Genomic DNA, 21,769 nt, shown 5'->3' on the forward strand with positions numbered 1-21,769 from the left:
CGTTGAGGCCACTTGGAGGTTTACCTGTGTCCTCAGGGTCACCTGAGTGGTGCAAATGGGGGTGGAGCCTTCTTGGCTGCAGGATGTTTTCTGCCCTCTGTCTCTTCTCTACGGAAGGCAGAGACAGGCTGTTGCACCACTCAGGTGACCCTGAGGACACAGGTAAACCTCCAGGTGGCCTCAAGGACCCTCTTAAAAGGCTGCAAAGGACCAGCTACCTGCAAGGAATATAAAATCCTTCCCTTCCCCACCATCCAGTCAGAACTGTAGGAGCTTCTCGGATGAGAAGCGAAGCGCCTTCAAAGAAGAACCAGAAGAACAAAGAAAAACCAGAAAGTCCAGTTGCCTCCTGAAAAAGCCCCTTTAGGACAACCACGACCCGGAGGACGGAGATCTCCGCAGACCTCGCTTGGAGGCATAACAACAGAGCAAAGCAGTGTGAAGCAATGCCAGAAATACCGATTGAAAGAACAAAGAGAGATTTGTACCTGTGGCATCCCTCATTAGAGGCCTCGTCACAGGCATTTGATCCGCCCGCTCTCCCTGATTGCCACCTAAGGTCCCGATTAGAGGGAGTCTCCACTGCCCGTTGCCCATTTTCCCTGCAAGGAGCATTTCCCAAGTGGGAACGGGGGGCCTCCTTCCCAGGCCTCATTGCTCGTTCGGGCTTTTGAATTTTCTGGCCCTCTCTCAGCTCTTTGCGCAGCTGCCCTGCGAAGGCCTGTTGTCAACACGCTACTCGCTTCTGCCATCCCAGCTCAGTTCCTCTCCTGGACCTCCTCTGCAAGGTGTCACTAAGTGAGTCACATCCCCGGGACAGCGATGGTGTTCTGGCCCAGCTCCCCTCTGTAGCTGAAGCAATGCTTCTTTTATTAGGAGCGCCAGCCGGCCTCACAGAGAGTTTCTCTCTCACCGCAGGCTAACAAGACTCTCCACCCGGGAGATGAATCGTTGTCTGCCACATCTGTTCATCTCCCCTCCAGCTGCCTTTTACCCCCAGAGAGAGGGTGGGGCTTCGCTAGCAGTGACGACTCTTGCATCCCGAGGACCGGCCCGTAGATTTCCACTGCTCTCCTCTCCTCTGCCTTCTGGGCTTCTGCGTGTGAGGCACTGGGCCCAGCTGCTCCTCCTCTTCCTCATCAACCATCTCCAGACCTGGGGGCTGTTGACTGTCCATCTGAGGGCTGATGGACGGCCCAGGCTCCCCCACTTTCCCTCTCTGCCAGCTCCATTCCCTCTTCCCCCTCATGTTGCCTTGATGCTGCCCCTGACTCCCACACCACCACCACCACCACCTCCTCCTCCTCCTCCTCCTCCTCCTCCTCCTCCTCCTCCTCCTCCTCCTCCTCCTCCTCCTCCTCCTCCTCCTCTTATTTGGCTGCTGGAGGGGCCGATGGACAACAGGCCACAACAGCTGGGACTTTAGCAGACCTGTGCAGGGAGATGCAGCCAAGATGCCAAGAGACCCCCTCCTCTTCCTGCTGCAATTTAAACTGGAAATGGGGTGCAACTAAATTGCTGGTGGAGGGCAATTGCAGATAAAAAAAAAACACTTCCTCCTTTTGCCCTCTGGCTGGCAGGTTGTCCCATTTTCTTGGGACTGACCTGGAGGCAGGGGGCTTCCCACTGGAGAATCCAAAGGGGAACCTGGCTGGAAGTGGGTTCTTGATCCCAGCCCCCTCCAGAAGGGTCTCCCCACACCCATTCAGACAAGGGCCCCCTCTGCTCCAGGGAAGAAGCAGGAGATGCCCCCCCCAGTGCAAACATGCAGCGACAGGAAGCGTTTCGCTGCCAGTTGGCAAAAGGGGCACCGTCTGGGCACATTAGAGCCGATGCTAAGCTTGGCTAGTTTTAATTCTGGTTTGTTTTCTTGTGTGTGGGAACCTAGCCTCTTTGGTTAAGTTAGGGGGGCGGAATGGGTTCCGTCAATAGCCCAGAGAAGGGTGTTGTGTGAACCCAGCCAACACAAGTGCTCCTTGACTTACGACCGGTCATTTAGGAACTGTGTGAAGTTACGACCAATCCGAAAAAGGAGACTTACGACTCTGATCTGAAGTTCTGACAGTTGGGACCCCCCCCCTCTGTGGCCACGTGATTAAACGAGTGTTTTATGACGATTTTGCTGAAGACCATCATTTACTTTCAGATTTTTAGCAAACCCACTTTTCAGCCCTAGAGCGAAACCCAGGTTGGCTTCATGGCTGCCCCCCCAAAAGGCAGTGAAATAAGGCCAGTGGACTGACCCATTTTATGACGTGCATCCTTAATGGGCAGGCTCCAGATGTTGAGGACTATCTGAGAACGGCCTTCGGGGAGTTATTCTTCTCTGAACGTTTCTTCGTTCTCTCTGCACGGTGAGTGGAAAGAGCCGTTTTCTAAGACAGTGTTTCTCAACCTTGGCCACTTGAAGATGTCTGGACTTCAACTCCCAGAATTCCCCAGCCAGCATTCGCTGGCTGGGGAATTCTGGGAGTTGAAGTCCAGACATCAAGTGGCCAAGGTTGAGAAACACTGTTCTAAGAGCTAGTCTCACGTTGATGGAAAAGTAGTTGGCAGATTAAATTGGGGGAGGCAGGAATGACAGAGTTACAGAATAACCGAGTTGGAAGGGAACTTGGAGGTCTTCTAGTCCAGCCCCCTTCTCAGGCAAGAAACCCCTCTCCCATTTCAGACAAGTGGTTGTCCAACCTCTTCTTAAAAAAACCTCCACTGATGGAGTCGCCCACAACTTGTGGTGGCAACTTCTGTCCCTCTGGTTAATTGTCCTCACTGTTAGGAAGTTTCTCCTTAGTTCTAAGTTGCTTCTCTCCTTGATTAGTTTCCATCCATTGATTCTTCTCCTGCCTTCAGATGCTTTGGAGAATAGGTGGACCCCCCTCTTCTCTCTGGCAGCCCCTCAAATATTGGAAGGCTACACCAATGAAATCAATGTGGATTCCCAGACTTGTTTATGTGCAGCTTATGCCTGTTGTTCAGCTTCCACTTTTCACTAGTTTGCGTAGCTACAGGAAGAAGTAACTACGTTCTCCTCTCTCCTAATACATTTCCCCACCAGGACTAACCCACCCCAGGAGGCTTCTTGGTCCCCCCCCCCCTGGGGTCTTTGTTAACCAGAACAGAGGATTCTCTCATTTGTCCTGTGAGACAGGATTGGGGAGGGAGAGCAGATCAACAGATTAACAGAGTTGGAAGGGACTCTGTAGGTCATCTAGTCCACACACACACCCCACAACTAGGAGACCCTACATCAGTGGTTCCCAAACTTGGCAACTTTAAGACTTGTGGACTTCCAGAATTCTCCAGCCAGCTCTGCTGAAGTCCACAAGTCTTAAAGTTGCCAAGTTTGGGAACCACTGCCCTACATCCTTTCTGGCAGAGGGCAGTCCAGTCTCCTCTTGAAAGCGTCCAGGGATGAAGCTCCCACAACTTCCGAAGGCAACTTCTGTTCCATGGGTTGATGGTTCTCACTGTCAGGAAATCCCTCCTTATTTCCAGGTTGAATCTCTCCTTGGTCAGTTTCCATCCATTCTTCCTTCTCTGGCCTTCGGGGGCTTTGGAGAATAGCTTGACCCCCAACTCCTCCCTGTGGCAGCCCCTCAAATACTGGAAGGCTGCTCTCCTGTCTCCCCTGGTCCTTCTCTTCCCTAGACCAGCCAGGCCCAGTTCCTCCAACCGTCCATCGTATGTTTGAGCCTCCGGTCCCCTCATCATCCTGGCTGCTCTTCTCTGCCCTCTTTCTCGCTTTTTCTAGTGGTGACCAAAACTGGATGCAGGAATCTAAGTGTGGCCTTACTAGGGCTTTGTAGAGGGGTGCTAGTAATTCATGGGACTGGGATTTTCTGCCAGAGGCTGCAGCCTTTAAGAAGTGGGGAGCCCTTCCTGCCCCCCTTCCCTGCTGCTCCTGGAAGGCTTTGTTCATTTCTGAAGCCCCCCACCGTCCCCCCTCCCTTGAGATCCTAGGGTGGGGAGGGGAGGAAGTGGGGAGGGGGCTTCCCGCGGCACTTACCTATTGCAAACTCGTCGAAGGAGGTGGCAGTGGAGCTGCTGCCCAGGGCGTTGCTGACGGTCAGGGTCACCTTGTACTTCTTGGTGGAGAAGAGGTGGGGGTAGCGGATGTAGCACCGGTTCTTGGGCCCCGTGTCCTTCTCACAGGCGATCTCCTGGGAGTCGTGTCTGAGGGGGGGGGGAGAGGAAAAGGCAGCGGGGGGGGGGGTGTCAGGCAGAAGCACACATCCCCAATTGAATGGATGCCCTCTATTTGCACCACCTTGCGAGCCCCCCACATCCAGGGGTTGGACTAGAAGACCTCCAAGGTCCCTTCCAATTCCGTATTCTATTCTATCCTATTCTATTCTCTATTCTTTTCTCTGTTCTGTTCTATTCTATTCTATTCTTATTCTATTTCTATTCTATTCCTTATTCTATCCTATCCTATCCTATCCTATCCCATTCCATATTTTCTATTCTATTCTATTCTCATTCCATTCCATATTTCTATTCCATTCCAATTCCATTCTATTCCTACTCATACTCACTCTCATTTAATTCTCTATTCTATTCTATTCTATTCTATTCTATATTCTTTTCTCTTCTGTTCTATTCTATTATATTCTTATTCTATTTCTATTCTATTCCTTATTCTATCCTTTCCTATCCCATTCCATATTTTCTTTTCTATTCTATTCTATTCTATTCTATTCTATTCTATTCTATTCTATTCTATTCTCTGTTCTTTTCTCTGTTCTATTCTTATTCTATTTCTATTCTATTCCTTATTCTATCCTATCCTATCCCATATTTTCTATTCTACTCTACTCTATTCCATTCCATTCCATATTTCTATTCCAATTCCAATTCCATTCTATTCCTACTCCTACTCTCATTTAATTCTCTATTCTATTCTATATTCTTTTCTCTTTTCTGTTCTGTTCTGTTCTATTCTTATTCTATTTCTATTCTATTCCTTATTCTAGAGCCAAGGTGGCGCAGTGGTTAAATGCAGCACTGCAGGCTACTGCTAGATCAGCAGGTCAGCGGTTCAAATCTCACCGGCTCAGGGTTGACTCAGCCTTCCATCCTTCCGAGGTGGGTAAAATGAGGACCCAGATTGTTGGGGGCAATATGCTGACTCTCTGTAAACCGCTTAGAGAGGCCTGAAAGGCCTATGAAGCGGTATATAAGTCTACTGCTATTGCTATTGCTATCCTATCCTATTCCATATTTTCTATTCTATTCTATTCTCATTCCATTCCATATTTCTATTCCATTCCAATTCCATTCTATTCCTACTCATACTTTCATTTAATTCTCTATTCTATTCTATTCTATTCTATTCTATTCTATTCTATTCTATTCTATTCTATATTCTTTTCTCTTTTCTGTTCTGTTCTATTCTATTCTTATTCTATTTCTATTCTATTCCTTATTCTATCCTATCCTATTCCATATTTTCTATTCTATTCTATTCCATTCCATTCCATTCCATATTTCTATTCCATTCCAATTCCATTCTATTCCTACTCATACTTTCATTTAATTCTCTATTCTATTCTATTCTATTCTATTCTATTCTATTCCAGTCTATTCTATTCTATATTCTTTTCTCTTTTCTGTTCTGTTCTATTCTATTCTTATTCTATTTCTATTCTATTCCTTATTCTATCCTATCCTATCCCATTCCATATTTTCTATTCTATTCTATTCTATTCAGTCTAGTCCAGTCTTGCTGCTCCCTCCAGCATTGGCAACCACCTGCTGTCCCGGGGGAAAGGGACTTATCCCCTTCTGATATGGGTCTAGGATATCTGAGGAACCATCTCACCCCAACAGAATTGGCCACCCCACTTGATCCAGCGGAAGGGGCCTCTTGCTGCCCCCCTTACCCCGTGGTCACGAATTTTGGCTAGTCCAGGAGAAGAGCCTTTTCTGCTGTTGCCCCCCACCCTTTAGAAGGCAAGGAGACCTGCTCCCCCACCCTTTGGACTTCTGGAAAGGCCTCTAAATCTGGCTCTGCCAACTGGCCTGGGCTCCGGATTGGGGTGCCCCACTCTGGAGGCAGCTGCTGGGCTAGGAAGAAGGTCGCACTCCCACCCCATAGTATTCTGGTTTCCCCACTTATTTAATCCCTGTTTACTTAATATTTAATGTTTTGTGCCTCTTTTCCTTTGAGGTTTGTAAGCATTTTTAGGACTTCCTTCCTTCCTTCCTTCCTTCCTTCCTTCCTTCCTTCCTTCCTTCCTTCCTCCCTCTTTCTCTCTCTCTCTTTCTTTCTCTCTGTCTCATCTATCAAGAGGTGGGTTGCTCCCAGTTTGGCCAAACTGGTAGTGGTATTTTGCCCTTGGTCGCAGAACCAGCAGCCACCCAGGCTGGCCACGCCCCTGAACTGGTTCCCTGGTGGCTGCTGCCGTTGCCATCATGTTGTTTAGTAGTGCCTTTGTGTGTGCAGTTCACTGTAAATTGTTCTGTGAATGCACGAAGAACACTTGACCTTGAACTCTGCACACACATGTGCAAAGCAAATCAGTAGTAAAACCAGGAGCAACCCACCTCTGCATCCACCCACCCACCTACCTAATTTTATTTATTTCTATCCCGTCTTCATTGTTTTTACAAATCACTCCAGGGGGCAAGCATGTTCAACATGCTCCCTCCCTCCTTTCTCCCCCCCCCAACAACCATCCTGTGAGGTGGGCTGGGCTGAGGGAGGATGGTTAGCCTGAACTCACCCAGCTGACTGTCATGCTTAAGGCAGGACTGGAACTCACCACCGCCTGGTGATTGGCTCCTGGTCATCCGGCCGGAGGATGGACTTTGTAGTACCAATGACATGGTCTTTGTAGTATTGCCGTACTTACTAACTAACATAGTTGTTTTTTTTATTTTAATTTGACTTATTTTTCTCTTTTTTAATTGATGTTAATGGTTTATCAAGCCATTGCAGACTGGCGTGTAGAATGGACGGATTGATAGCTAAACTGTAAAGATAAAAAACTGTTTTTGTTGCCCAGGTCAAGATAGGACGGAAGAATCCTTCTTTTAATGAGGTGTCTGGAGTCTGTCTTCTGATAAGAGGAAGCTTCTTAGCGCTAATTGATACCTGGTTTGTCACTCCAAATAACCCCCTGGCTTTTTCTTCCTCATTAACACCTTAAATTTTGTGCCCCTGCTCTCGTCAGACTTAAGTGGACACGCGTGTTGTGACATGTAGTATGTTGGACTCCGTGCAACGGGCTTCCTACGCAGAGGGGGAGTAACCTTCGTCCTCCCCAATCAACGTTTCTCTTTTAATCCTCCTCTGATGTGTTAACGATATAAGAGACTCAACTGTTCCGTCTCTAAACGAAAGGAATCCTTTGCATCCGAGCTCTCTGAAGGCAGGGCAATAAAACGACTTTCCCCTCTCGGTCTCTTTCTTTGGGAAACAAGGCAGGAGCCTGGAAGATGCCTTTTGGCCCCCAGTATGAAATGGGACCCCTGGGCAGGACCAGGATTGCCCTCTGCCCCCTTTCCCCCCCCCCCTCTGGGGTTCTAGGCTCAAGGCCCAGATGGCTGGAGAGGAGACCGGACGGAACCCCAAAGCGTTGGCACTGGGAGCTTCTCCTCTCCCACCGGATGGGGCTTAGTGTGATCCCGGCTTCCTCTCTCTCTCGCCGGTCCGAAGACCCACTTACATGACGGTGACGTTGAAGGTGTCGGGGATGTAGGTGGGGCTGGGCAGGTGCCAGCTGCAGTAGAAGCCAATGGGGTAGTTGTTGGACCGGCACATCAGGCTGGGCTCCCGGGGGGGCGCTGTGGGGGGCAGAAACAGAGAGAAGGAAAGGGGGAGAGAGGGAGGAGAAGAGGGAGAGAAGAGGAACAGAGAAAGAGGGAAAAATGAGAAAGAGAGAGAGAGAGAGGAAAAGAGAGAGAGAGAAAGAGAGAAGGGAAGAGAGAGGAAGAGAGAGAGAGAGAAAGAGAGAAAGGAAAGAGAGGAAAAGAGAGAGAGAGAAAGAGAGAAGGGAAAGAGAGAGGAAAAGAGAGAGAGAAAGAGAGAAAGGAAAGAGAGAGGAAGAGAGAGTGGAAGAGAAGGAAAGAGAGAGGGTGGAGGGAGAGAGAATTAGATTTCCAGGCTCTGATGGCTGCAACTGAGAATATTTCCAATTTCTTCTAAGAAGCAATACAACCAACCGCCTGCTCTTTGACTTGACTGTCTGTGTGTGTGGTTGTGTGTGTGTGTGTGACCAATAGAAGAGAATATTTGTAGCTCAGGGTTGAAGGGTAACAGCCAGAGGCGGGTTGCTCCCAATTCGGCCCCGTTCAGCCGAACCAGTAGTGGTGGTGGTGGGAGGCTCCACCCACCTGCCCGGACACTTCTGCGCATGCACAGAAGCATTGCACGTCAGCATGAGCCAACCAGTAGTAAACCAGTTAGGATCCCCCCACTGGTAACAGCCACCACGTAGGACAGACAGGCTGAAGACTGCCAGGGTGTATCCATTTTTACTTACTTTATTTATTACTGAATTCATGTTCTGCCCATCTCATTTCTCACTTGAGAGACCGCCTGCTGCCAATTACCTCCCAAAGACCCATTAGATCACACAGGGTCGACCTCCTCCGGGTTCCGTCTACCAGCCAATATCATCTGGCTACTACCCGGGGGGAGGGCCTTCTCTGTGGCTGCTCCGGCCCTCTGGAACGAACTCCCCACAGAGATTCGGACCCTCACCTCTCTCCAGGCCTTCTGAAAAGCCGTCAAAACCTGGCTGTGCCGGCAGGCCTGGGGGTGATGAGTTCCCCTCCCCTCTCGACTTGTGTGGTTGTGTGATTCTTGGCTATTTTAGCTACTTGTATTGTGTTCTATGCTCCCCTTTTCCCCTTTTGAGTTGTTCGCCGCCCTGAGTCCCTCTCAGAGAAGGGCGGCATACAAATAAAATAAATCTAAATCTAAATCTAAATCTAAGAGACTCTGGGTGGCATACAGCATAAAGAAACATTAAAACCATCAAATACAAATATACACCCAATGAAATTACAAGACAAACAGAATCGGCATGTTCATGGTATCCATGAGCACCAACTAGCAGTCCAAAGGCCTCTTAGTTGCCCGGCTGATGGACCCACTCAAACCACAGTTTCAGCTGGGAAACCGTCAGCATCCGAGGCCAAGCTAAATCCAAGATGGGGGGAGGGGGTTTCTGGGCCCCTGGCGCTTCCAGGCAAATCAGCCATCAACAGACACAGAGAAATAAATAGAGACTGCACACCACTCAAAGGAGAGCATAAAAAGGCGTAAGACGCAAACAAAAGGATCGGAATATATTCTGTCTGGCAGGCAACATCCAGATAAGCAGGGATTAAGACCAGACAAACAATGAAGCAGAAAACAATAACTCAATAAGGCCACTACCAATTCAGACAAACAATCAATCAAACAATAAACAACAGCTTAATCAAGGAAGAAGAAAATAACACTGACCATGCAAGCCCAATAAATAGAGAGCAAACTCCCCTCCGTTCTAGCACTGATTATATTACCTAGTCAGCTAATGAAACACCACCAGTAAAACGAACCGAGCCCAGAGAGCACCAAGGACTCCACTTCGCCCTTGATGTTCTCTGGGGGCTGACTTAAGTGTTGGGGGTCTTCCATGGGGGAAGGGCCGAAGATGCTCTTTCCCCCAAAAAGATGAGTCTCCAAGCAAGAGGGCTTCTTTTGTGGAGGGAGGGGGGGGTTCTACATTAAGTAAATTGTTCCACATAATGTAGGTGGCAAGCCACAGCAGTCAACCACATGCCCCCCACTAGTTAGGAGAAGGAATGCCCTCCTACCACGGGCTGAACCACAAACCACCACCAGTAATTACAAGCCGAGATCAAGAGGTTGAATGGGCATCATGCGAGCCTTCCCAGGCCCCTCACTGACACCTATGCCTTTCCCTTTCGGATCAAGCTCAATTGCGCTTATAAGCCACAGGTCACAGAATAATGGAGCTAGAAGGGACCTTGGAGGTCTTCTAGTCCAACCCCCTGCTTGAGCAGGAGATCCTGTACCATTTCAGATAGATGATTGTCCAGTCTCTTTTTGAAAGCCTCCAGTGATGAAGCAGCCACAACCTCTGAAGGTGGCTTCTGTTCCACTGTCAGAAAATTCCTCCTTAGTTCTAGGTTGCTTCTCTTCTTGATTAGTTTCCATCCATCACTTCTCCCCCTGCCTTCAGGTGCCTTGGAGGATATCTTGACTCCCTCTTCTTTGTGGCAGCCCCTGAGATATTGGAAGGCTGCTATCATGTCTCCCCTAGTCCTTCTTTTCATTAAACTGGAGATCCCCAATTCCAGCAACCGTTCTTCATATGTTTTAGCTTCCAGTCCCTTAATTGTGAAGAGTGAATACCACTTTATAGGGCCTTGATGAGGCCACACTTGGAATGCGGCATTCAGTTTTGGTCACCATGCTGTAAAAAAAGATGTGGAGACTCTAGAGGGGGCCACCTCCAGCACTCCTCTGCCATCTCCCCTGCCTCTTAGCACCCCCTGCCGCCCTCTGCCTCTTTGGGAACCACTGAGTGCAGAGAAGAGCAAGAAAGAGGATTACAGGACTGGAGGCGAATACATACGATGAACGGTTGCAGGAACTGGGTACCTCTAGTTTAATGAAAAGGAGGACCAGGGGAGACATGATAGCAGCCTTCCAGTATCTCTCACAAAGAAGAGGGAGTCAAGCTATTCTCCAAAGCACCTGAGGTCAAGACAAGAAGCAATGGGTGGAAACTCACCAAGGAGAGAAGCAATTTAGAACCAAGGAGGAATGTCCTGACAATGAGAACAAGGAATTAGTGGAACAGAAGTTGCCTTTAGAAGTTGTGAATGCTCCAACACTGGATGTTTTTTAGAAGAGATTGGAGGACCATCTGTCTGAAGTGCTGTAGGGTTTCCTGCCAGAGCAGGGGGTTGGACTAGAAGACCCCCCCAGGGTCCCTTCCAACTCTGCTATTCTATTCTAATTATCTTCTATTGTTCTTCTCTGCACTCTTTCTAAAGTCTCCACATCTTTTCTACATCGTGGAGACTAAAACTGAATGCTGTATTCCAAGTGTGGCCTTACCAGGGCATTATAAAGTGGTATTAACACTTCACGTGATCTTGATTCTCTCCCTCTGTTTAGCCTAGAACTGTGTTGGCTTTTTTGGCAGCTGCTGCCCACGGCTGGCTCCTATTTAAGTGATTGTCCACTCGGACAGTCCATGTCAAGGGCTCCCTTCAGGGCATGGAGGTGTTCTGCTGGCCTTCTTTACGTCTCGCTACTCTATTATCGAACGAAGTTAATCTTCCCCAAATCTCTGCTTCTCTCCCTTCTTTTCGGTGGAATTATTAGCTTTCTATGTTTATCAGTGGAGTGATGGTCTGGCCAAGAAGCACCGAAAGCTAATCCTAATATTATTCTCCGTCACCCTTGCAATCCCCTTAAATTAGATGTATAAATCACCTCTATCCCCTCTTCCCTACCTTGTAAAGTACCTTAATTTCTCCTCCGTATGAAATCCGGCTTTATGCAAAGAGAAGCCACCGGGCCAGCAGACAGGCTTGGTCTCTTCCTGACTGCAAACGCTGACATTTGGCCAAGTGGATAATAACAAACGGCATTTTAATTTTTAGCGGCCTTCCTGGGTTATTCATCCATCGTGTCACGGAGATGGGAATCCCTGCAAGCAAGCTTGTTCAATTTCCAAGCCATTAACAATTCCATTAATCGTCTGTCAATTCCACGGTCCAAGCTAGGCAATTAGTAGACTGATATTAAGAGGATGATCATCATTTCTGTTTATCTAACGGACATTGGCCAATCTTCGCACAGAAGAGAAAAATGTTGCTCCGCTCCAGCCTTCAAACCGGACACAAGTCTCTGATCTGGCAAAACACGTCTATCTCAAGCCAATATTTAAAACACAGAACACTAGAGTTGGAAGGGACCTTGGAGGTCTTCTAGTCCAGCCCCCTGCTCAAGCAGGAGACCCTACCCTAAATGACTGCCCAGCCTCTTCTTAAAAACCTCCAGGGATGGCGGACCCACAACTTCTGGTGGCAAGCTGTTCCACTGGTTGATTGCTTTTGTCGTTAGGAAATTTCTCCTTAGTTCTAGGTTGCTTCTCTCCTTGATAAGTTTCCATCCATTGCTTCTCCTCTTCTCTTCCAATGTTTTGGAGAATAGGTTGATTCCCTCCTCTCTGCGGCAGCCCCTCAGATATTAGAAGATGCTATTATGTCTCCCCTAGTCCTTCTTTTCATTAAACTAGCCATGCCCAGTTCCTGCTACCGTTCTTCATATGTTTTAGCCTCCAGACCCCTAATCATCCTGGTTGCTCTTCTCTGCACTCTTTCCAGAGTCTCAACATCTTTTTTCAAAATTGTGGTGACCAAAACTGGATGCAATATTCCAAATGTGGTCATATTGGCAGTGGTGGGATTCAATTTTTTTTTACTACTGGTTCTGTGGGCATGGCTTGTTGGGCGTGGCAGGGGAAGGAGACTGCAAAATCCCCATTCCCTCAGGAGGCAGAGAATAGATTGGGGAGGGGGGCAGTCGGAGGTGGTATTTACCGGTTCTCCAAACTACTCAAACTTTCTGCTACCGGTTCTCCAGAACTGGTCAGAACCTGCCGAATGCTTTGTAAAGTGGCATAGCATAGGTGGCTTTGCAAAGCAGGAAAGCCTAGCTGGCTGGGGGATTCTGGGAGTTGAAGTTCACCCATCTTAAAATGGCCAAGATTGAGAAACACTGATTTAAGCTAACAAGCTTCAGTACGGGGCGATCTCTTGTACGCGTGATTGAGGCAGAGAGGCAGTGAAGGGACATCAGCATCCAGAAATTGCAGGAGACGGAAATCGAAAATCTAGAAAATGCAAGTGGCATTCCGTAAAAAAATAAAAGCCCAGGAACCCATTTCCATGCCCTTTGCAAGAAGGAAGAAAAAAGCAAATCTCAGGACGGAAGATCCAGGAACAGACGGAAACCGAAGGGTAACGGAGAACGAGAACTGAAAGGAAGCCTCAGTGAGGTCGAACGCCTTTTCTATCAAGGCGGCTTGTTTTTTGAATTGCAGCAGCCGATGAAATTCTCTTTTCTCCTAACTTTCTTCGGAATGACTTCTGATGGCTTCTAAATGTCCCCATCCCCACTTCCCAGGTGGCCCCTGATAAAAAGTGACAGCGTTAGGCTGAGGTTGGCTGAGTTTCTAAAGCTCTGGGTGTAGCTAGGATGGGAGACCACCAAGCGATCCTAGGCTGGTAGGAACCTTAAATAAACACTCCCTGGAAAGAAAGGATAACTTGGAAATCCTTTAAGAAAACACCTAGTGGAAAGAAAGAAAGAAAGAAAGAAAGAAAGGAAAGAAAGAAAGAAAGGAAAGAAAGAAAGAAAGGAAAGAAAGAAAGAAAGGAAAGAAAGAAAGAAAGAAAGGAAAGAAAGAAAGGAAAGGAAAGGAAAGAAAGAAAGAAAGGAAGGAAAGAAAGAAAGGAAAGAAAGGAAAGAAAGGAAAGGAAAGGAAAGGAAAGGAAAGAAAGAAAGAAAGAAAGAAAGAAAGAAAGAAAGAAAGAAAGAAAGAAAGAAAGAAAGAAAGACTCATATAAAGAAAAGTTGCAGGAACTGGGTATGTCTGGTCTAATGAAAAAAAAGACCAGGGGAGGCATGATAACAGTCTTCCAATATTTGAGGGGCTGGACCAAAGAAGAGGGAGTTCAACCTATTCTCCAAAGCACCTGAGGGTAGAACAAGAAGCAATGGGTGGAAACTAATCCAGCAGAGAAGCAACCTAGAACTGAGGAGAAATTTCCTGACAATTAGAACAATGAATTAGCGGAACAGAACTTGCCTCCAGAAGTTGCGAATGCTCCAACACTGGAAGTCTTTAAGAAGATGTTGGATAACCACTTGTCTGAAATGGTATAAGGGTTTTCTGCCTAGGCAGGGGGTTGGACTAGAAGACCTCCAAGGTCCCTTCCAACTCTGCTATTCTATTCTCTCCTGTATGGCTGCCCTAAAACCGATTAGCTGTGTTCAGGTCATCAAACTATCTTGACTTTTAAAGATTCTGCCAGCTGGCAGAGTGATTAAAACCACAGCCCCAATTTCCAGACAATAAAAATGCCAACGAGAGCCTCCCTCCAGGGGCTACAAGGCCAGGGGCTACACACCCCAGACTCTTTGGGGGAGGGAGATTTCCAAGCCCCCCCATCCTTGTCTGCCATCTTCAAGACAAGAGGAACCATGTAAGGAAGAGGCTCCACCTGCAAAGCCAGCAACCTTTATGGGGAAGAAAAAGGAAAAACGAACCGTTTTAATCAAAGGAAAGAATATACTGTACCCAGATTTTTTTTTCTACTTGGAAATGGCTTCAAGACGTTGCGCTTGAAGTGCGAAAAAAATGAAATTTTGACTCGGGGATTTAAGGATTAGTTTGTTGCTATAAAAAGGCAAAGGTAAAGGGTTCCCTCGCACATATGTGCTAGTCGTTCCCGACTCTAGGGGGCGGTGCTCATCTCCATTTCAAGGCCAAAGAGCCAGCACCGTCTCCGTGGTCATGCGGCCGGCATGATTAAACACTGAAGGCGCACGGAGCGCTGTTCCCTTCCCACCAAAGGTGGTTCCTATTTTTCTACTCGCATTTTTACGTGCTTTTGAACTGCTAGGTTGGCAGAAGCTGGGACAAGGAACGGGAGCTCACTCCATAATGCAGCGCTGGGGATTCGAACCGCCCAACTGCCGACCTCTCTGATCGACAAGCTCTGCGTCTTAGCCACTGAGCCTCCGGATCCCTTTGTTGTTATAGAAATGGCTAATATTTACCCAGTAAGTAAAAGTGGAAAGTTGAAAAGTTGTAACTTTACTATTAGTTTTCTATTTTGCTGAAAAAAAGTTGGAAATTAACGTTTTTTCCCCTTTCCCTTACGCCACGACCTTCTCTTCTCTTTTCTCCCCTTCCCCATTTCCCCACCATCTTAATTTTCACTTGTATTTTACATTATGAGGATTTTAATACATGTCAAGTTAGAAAGAGCAGCAGCCAGAGAGGCAGCTGGGCATAAAATTCCACAGAAGCTCCAGAGCAGGTTTTCCCACGTTCAAAACCCTTAAAAAGACTCCGGGTCCTTTAATTAATTTAAAGCCCCAACGAATGAATGGATTTCCTCGCAAATTCCCAGAAAATCCATTTTGCATGCAAGGCCTGAGTGCCTCTGGGTTTGAGGAGGAGCTGACAGGAGCTGACAGGGGCGCTCCAACCCCCCCACCCCCACCCCAAATCTGAATCCAGTCAAGGATCAGCCGGCGTGACTCTCTGCAGACTGGAGGGTGGTCCTCCCCCCCGGAATCCTGAACCGGATCCTTTGTCAGCAGGAAACTGGCGAGAGCTGCTCTGCCCCCCTTTTGGAACATGGCCATAACCAGTCATGGTACTGATGATGTTACCTGATGGGGTCATGAAACGTCCACAAGAAAACCACCCAGCTCAGAGAGCACCAAGGGCCCCATAGTCCTCCTCCCTTCTAGGACTGATGATGTTACCTAGTTGGGTCATGAAAAATCTGCAAGAAATTCATCAAGTTCCAGCCCATAGTTCTCCTCATCTGTATCCATCCATCCATCCATCCATCCATCCATCCATCCTCTATCTACCCATCTACCCATTATCTATCTATCTATCTATCTATCTATCTATCTATCTATCTATCTATCTATCTATCATCTATCCATCCATCCATCCATCCATCTCTCTGTTTCCATCCATCCATCCCTATGTATCTATCCGTCCGTCCATCCATCCATTCCTATTGCGCATGTGTGGGAAAATGGCTGCCAAGCTTTTCGCTCCGGCTTGGTCCGCTTGAGAAATAGCCTGGAAGAAGGTGGAGCTCCGGTCCAGGAGCCTGGTTTCGCTGCCAGAAGAAGTAAGAACCCCCCAGAATACCCCTGCCAATGGCGTATTGGAGAGACTTGCCTCCCCAGAGCTGCTAGGCACGGAAGACGCGGAAGATGCCGAAAACGCTGGGGCACTCGCAACAGTCACTCGTGCCCTTGTGACCTCTAGACTGGACTACTGCAATGCGCTCTACATGGGGCAGCCCTTGAAGAGCATTCGGAGACTTCAGATCGCCCAGAATGCAGCCGCGCGAGCGATTGTGGGTGCACCTCAGTACACCCACGTTACACCTATTCTCCGCGAGCTGCACTGGTTACCGATTGGTCTCCGGATACGCTTCAAGGTGCTAGTCGTCACTTATAAAGCCCTTCATGGTATTGGATCTGGGTACTTGAGAGACCGCCTGCTGCCAATTACCTCCCACAGACCCATTAGATCGCACAGATTAGGCCTCCTCCGAATCCCATCTACTGGCCAATGCTACCTGGCTATTACCCGGGGGAGGGCCTTCTCTGTGGCTGCTCCGGCCCTCTGGAATGAACTCCCCACAGGGATTCGGACCCTCACCTCTCTCCAGGCCTTCCGGAAAGCCGTTAAAACCTGGCTGTGTCGGCAGGCCTGGGGGTGACGAGTTCCCTTCCCCTCTCGAATCGTGTGACTGTTGATTGTCTTTTAAATTCCCTTCTTTGTACCTTCTTCGTTGTATTTCCTTCGTGCTTACCTCCCCCTCCATCCATCTCATCCATCCAAGTCCAGAGTGGCAGCTGAAGTCGGTCTTCACCCCCCCCTCCTGGCCCCCCAATCCAAGAAATCCCCCCAGCAGAAAATTAACCCCTCAACCAAGAAACTGCCAAAGACCCATCAGTCAAGAGCTCAAGCAAAGGATTTCTCAGACTGCCCCCCCCCACACACAGACAGGGACGCCACTAGGAAATAAACTGACAGCAAACCCCCCCCCCAACACTCCTTACCAGCCCTTGATGACGTTACCTAGCTTGGCTAATAAAACGTCTGCAAGAAAGGAAGCAAGCTCAGAGAGAGCACCCAGGACCCCTCATTTCAACCCTGAGCTACAAATATTCTCCTTTATTGAGACCAACTCAGCATTTCTCCGAGTGCCCCCCTCCCCCCTCCCCCCTCTCATCCTGTCCCCCCCCCTCCTTCCCATGCCAATTAAGAGCTTTGCATTAGAAGAGGAAGATCAAATAGCGAAGCCCAATCAATAGAGGAAGGGAGGGGGGGGGTTAATGCTGCTTTTGGAGGCAGGCCAGATTTGGGGGGAGGGGGAAGAGATGAGTAGCCGGCAGTGATGGAGAAAGGGGTTTTCGAGGGGGGGGGGCGTCTGCGTTTTAAGTCAGGGTTCCCGGGCATTTTCTTGCCCAGTGGGCCTGGGAAGTGCCCGTCTGAAGGCTGGCACTAAACACTGGGTGCCTCTTGCGTTGTTGCGTTGTTGCGAGCAAGCATACAGATAGTCCTCAACTTACAACGGAAGCCCCACATTTTCACTTCTAAGCAAGGCGTTTGTTAAGTGGGAGGCAGGGGGGCAGTTCAGAAGTATGAGATGCGAATAAATCAATGCAAAGGGAACTCCGCTCCATTTCACGAGCTGCTTTTGCTACAGTTGCTAAGCGAGTCACTACCGTTGTTAAGCGAACCAAGTGGTCGTTAAGCAAACCTCGCTTCCTTCATCGACTTTGCTTGTCGGAAACTGGCTGGGAAGGTTACAAAATCTTGACCACGTGACCTTGGGATACTTGCGACCGTCATAAGTCCATGCCAGTTGCCAAAAGTCTGGATTTTTTTCACATGAATCATGGCGGGGGTGTGTGTGTGTGCAATGGACATAAGTATGAAAAGTGGTCATAAGTCACTTTTTCCAGTGTTGTTGTAACTTCAAGCGGCCACTCAATGAATGGCTTTAAGCCGAGGATCGCCTGTGTCCTCCGAGGGGGTCCTGAGCAGAGCAGAGATCTCCCGTGGAAGAAGGCATTTAGGGGAGGGGGCTCACAGCTTGCTCTTTCACTGGGCAGGGGTGCAAGATGCCTTGCTAGCACCCCCTTTATCCCCCCCCCATGGGCAACAGAAGCTGGCAGGAATAGAACAGCTGTGCCCAAGAAGAGATATGGATGGGGGGTTGGATTAGATGACCTACAAAGGGTCAGGCCCGCAACCATCATTTCTTTTGGATCCTTGGCTTGCCACACTTTCCATTATTCTACTAATTAAGATTAAGAGCCGAGGTGGCGCAGTGGTTAAATGCAGCACTGCAGGCTACTTCAGCTGACTGCAGTTCTGCAGTTCGGCTGTTCAAATCTCACCGGCTCAAGGTTGACTCAGCCTTCCATCCTTCCGAGGTGGGTGAAATGAGGACCCGGATTGTTGTTGGGGGCGATATGCTGACTCTCTGTAAACCGCTTAGAGAGGGCTGAAAGCCCTATGAAGCCGTATATAAGTCTAACTGCTATTGCTATTGCTACTATGCATTTTCTATGGTGGGAAAATGGGAGAGGGGATTGTATGGAGTTAGATGCTATGTAGCCATAACAAAATCCTTTCTAGAAAGCCAAGGTCATCCTTTGTCTTTGCACCTCTGCACCTGACCGGAACTGGATGGGTGGAACTGCCAGCATGGCAGTGAGAGATAGGGCCATGGGATGGACTTGTGGATATGGGGGGAAGATCTTGAACTTTCAACGGGGTGGGGGAAGGTGGGGGAAACTGGGAAGCTTTCAGATTCGGGTTTTCCCAGATGGGCCAACATGGCTCTCTAAATCAGTTGGAACTTTGAGGAATCCTTTGCCTCGGACTCTGATTTAATTTTGAATGCTCTTTGGAAGCCTGACGCTCCGAGGTCCCTTCTAACTCTGTAAATCTGTAATCTGTAAATGTCTTGCACCATCGTTGCCCACCTAGGAAGCTGAAACGAGCCTTCCCGGGGGTCTCTTTCAGGAAGAGGGGGCAGATTCTCTTCAGATTATTGCCCTGAAGCCCCTACCCTGGAGGAGACCTGGGTCGGATCTTCACACAACATCCTGAACCTAGTTTAAATGGTTCTTTTTAAAAAAACATTTCCCTATGGATTTTTGCCATCCAGAGTTATATATATTTAACTCCCACAGCGACAGTATATGCATTTCCGAAATCAATGAATCCTAGGTTTTTTAATTTTATTTTTCCTCTTGGCAGTTGGCAGAGAATGCCAACTCAGCTTTATTTTTTCTGCTTCGTCAGATGGGCAAACCCAGAAAACGGATTAATTTAGCCAGCCGATTTATCTGCGTGGTGCGAATGCGGCCCTCCTTATTCCTGAAATAATCTGGAGTTGGAAGCAGCCCTTGGCCATGGCTGCCCCCCCATCAAATATGCACCCCTCCCTCCCCAACTCAAAGGGCCCCCAGCTGGCCTTCGTTTTGGAAGTGGCCAAAGTCCCTGCTTTTCCAATGGTTTTATGGAGAACAGGTGGCCAGAGAGGGTGCAGCAGCAGCTCCGTACGGCGCCTGGTAATTGTTTAATGTCGCATTGATCCTGGATTTATTTTTATAATGTTTATGGGTGTTTTATGGGTTTTTATGCTCTGCGTTACGTCCTGGTGGCTGGGAAGGGCCCAGAGTCTAAGGCTGGGGGTTGAGGAGGCATCCAGGCGTATCTCAGAGACGAAGCGAGGGGAAAAATAACACTTGGCAAACAAAAATGACAACCGGCCAACTTCTCCGAGAAATTTGGCTTTGAGGAGCAGCTTAAAAGGAAACAGAAGAGAACTTCCTTTCTCTTGGCTTTCGACTTTCAAGCTCTTTTCACTTGCAACTCCAAGAGACTATCAGGATGCAGGTAGTCCTCGCCTTACAACAGTTCATTCACTGACCGTTCGAAATGACAACGCCACTGAAAAAAACTCATGACTATGTTTCACACTTTGAAAGTGTGTTGCGGCATCCCTGGGCTCGCGTGATTTACATTCGGACGCTCGGCAAACGACTCGTACTTATGACGGTTGCAATGTCTCGGGGTCATGTGATCCCCTTCTGCGACCTCCTGGCAAGCCAGGTCAATGGGGAAGCCAGGTTGGCATAACAGCCGTGTTACTAACTAAAGAACTGCAGTGACTCGCTTAACAACAGTGTGAAGGAAAGTCATATAATGGATCAAACTCTCCAAATGTCTGACTTTCTCTTCTGTTCCATTTCGTTCTGTTCTAATTTCCATTCCATTCCATTCTATTCTACTCTACGCTCAACTACTCTACTCCTAATTCATATTCTATTCCATTCCATTCCCAATTCATACTCTACTCTATTCTATTCTACTCTACTCCTAATTCATATTTCATTCCATTCTATTCCCAATTTATATTCTACTCTACTCTATCCTACCCTACTCTCTTCCTAATTCATATTCATATTCTATTCTATTCCATTCCATTCCTAATTCATACTCTACTCTACTCTACTCTACTCTACTCTACTCTACTCTACTCTACTCTACTCTACTCTACTCTACTCTACTCTCTTCCTAATTCATATTCTATTCTATTCTATTCCATTCCATTCCTAATTCATATTCATATTCATATTCTATTCTATTCTATTCTATTCTATTCTACTCTACTTTATTATTTCCTCTGTCAAGTCCAGAAGACTCAGGATGGCAGAGAAAGCTGTGTAGCCCCCCTTGTTGATGTATTTATTTCAAAAACACGGAATGCCATCCCCCTTCAGAATAAACATTTATTGAGTGGCTAACAAACTAATAAAACAACTCGCTCATGAAAACACGGATCTAAAAAGGAGATCAATACATCATAAGGGGAAATGTAAACATCACACGGATTTTGCCCTGGATGTCTGGAATGGAAAAGGGGATCTTCTGCTTTGCGCCCCAAAGACAGGAGATTTGGGGAGCAGGTTCCACCAATGGGGTCCCCAGATGAGAAGACTCTCATTCAAGGGTCCCCTACATCAAGCCATCCCTTGCACAGAGGAGGAAACAGCATGAGGCATGTGCAAACTCCCCTTACTAATGTTCCCATCTGTTTGAGCTTCAAAAAAGGAGGGAGAAAATAGATTGCATCTGTAGATTTGTGTGCTTTTTTTAAAAGCTAGTGATTACCAAAATCTTTCTTTAAAAAAAAGACAAAACCCCCACAAAGAGCTTCCCTCTCCATCATCTTCTCCGTCTCCATCTCTGTCTCCATTAGCATCACTATTTCCATCTCATTCCCATTCCCATTCCCATCCCCATCAACATCTCCATCTCTGTTAACCTCTCCTTTTCCATCTCCATCTCTCCATAACCATCTCAATCACTGTCTACATCAGCGTCATTATTTCCATCTCATCACCATCTCCTTCTGCATCTCCATCTGCATCACCTCCATCACCATCTCCATCTCCTTCTCCATCATCATCTCAATCTGTTAACCTCTCCTTTCCCTCCCTTTGCAAAGGGCCAGAGCAGCCCTTGAGCCCTCCCCTCCCCTGCCTGGGCTCTGCAGCCTGAAGGACACAGTGGTCGGACGTTTCAAAGGCTCTCTGAGACCTGGGCATGCTTCAAGGACTGGCAAGCAGCCAGACGCTCCCTGGCACAGGGAGAGCCGCAGCAGAGAAATGCCAAGGACCAGAGGGAGAGGGGCATAGCGGCCTGGCCCTTGCCAGCAAAAAGAAAAGTGGGAAGGGGATATTTATGCATTTTTTCTCCTTATATCCTGCCTTTATTATTTATACAAATAACTCAAGGCGGAGAACATATCCCACACCCCCTCCCCCTCCCGTTACCCCCACAACAACAACCCTATGAGGTGGGCTAGGCTGAGAGAAGGAGATTGAACCAAGGTCTAGTTCTATTCTCTTAGCTTTTAGCTATGAAAGCTGTTTGGGTGA

General features: G+C 47.9%; 1 protein-coding gene across 1 annotated transcript in view; it reads right to left on the minus strand.

Annotated features, from left to right (window-relative positions):
- Positions 1–21,769, minus strand: part of CNTFR (ciliary neurotrophic factor receptor) — a 308,133-nt gene that overhangs the window by 20,244 nt on the left and 266,120 nt on the right. The window contains 2 exon segments of the mRNA XM_087715259.1: positions 4,007–4,173; positions 7,671–7,788. Coding sequence (XP_087571385.1) covers positions 4,007–4,173; positions 7,671–7,788 — 285 coding nt within the window.

The sequence above is a fragment of the Thamnophis sirtalis genome, unplaced genomic scaffold, assembly GCF_051295495.1.
Source record: "Thamnophis sirtalis isolate CommonGarterSnake01/CBP01778 unplaced genomic scaffold, rThaSir2_p1.2 scaffold_5, whole genome shotgun sequence".
Lineage (NCBI taxonomy): Eukaryota > Metazoa > Chordata > Lepidosauria > Squamata > Natricidae > Thamnophis > Thamnophis sirtalis.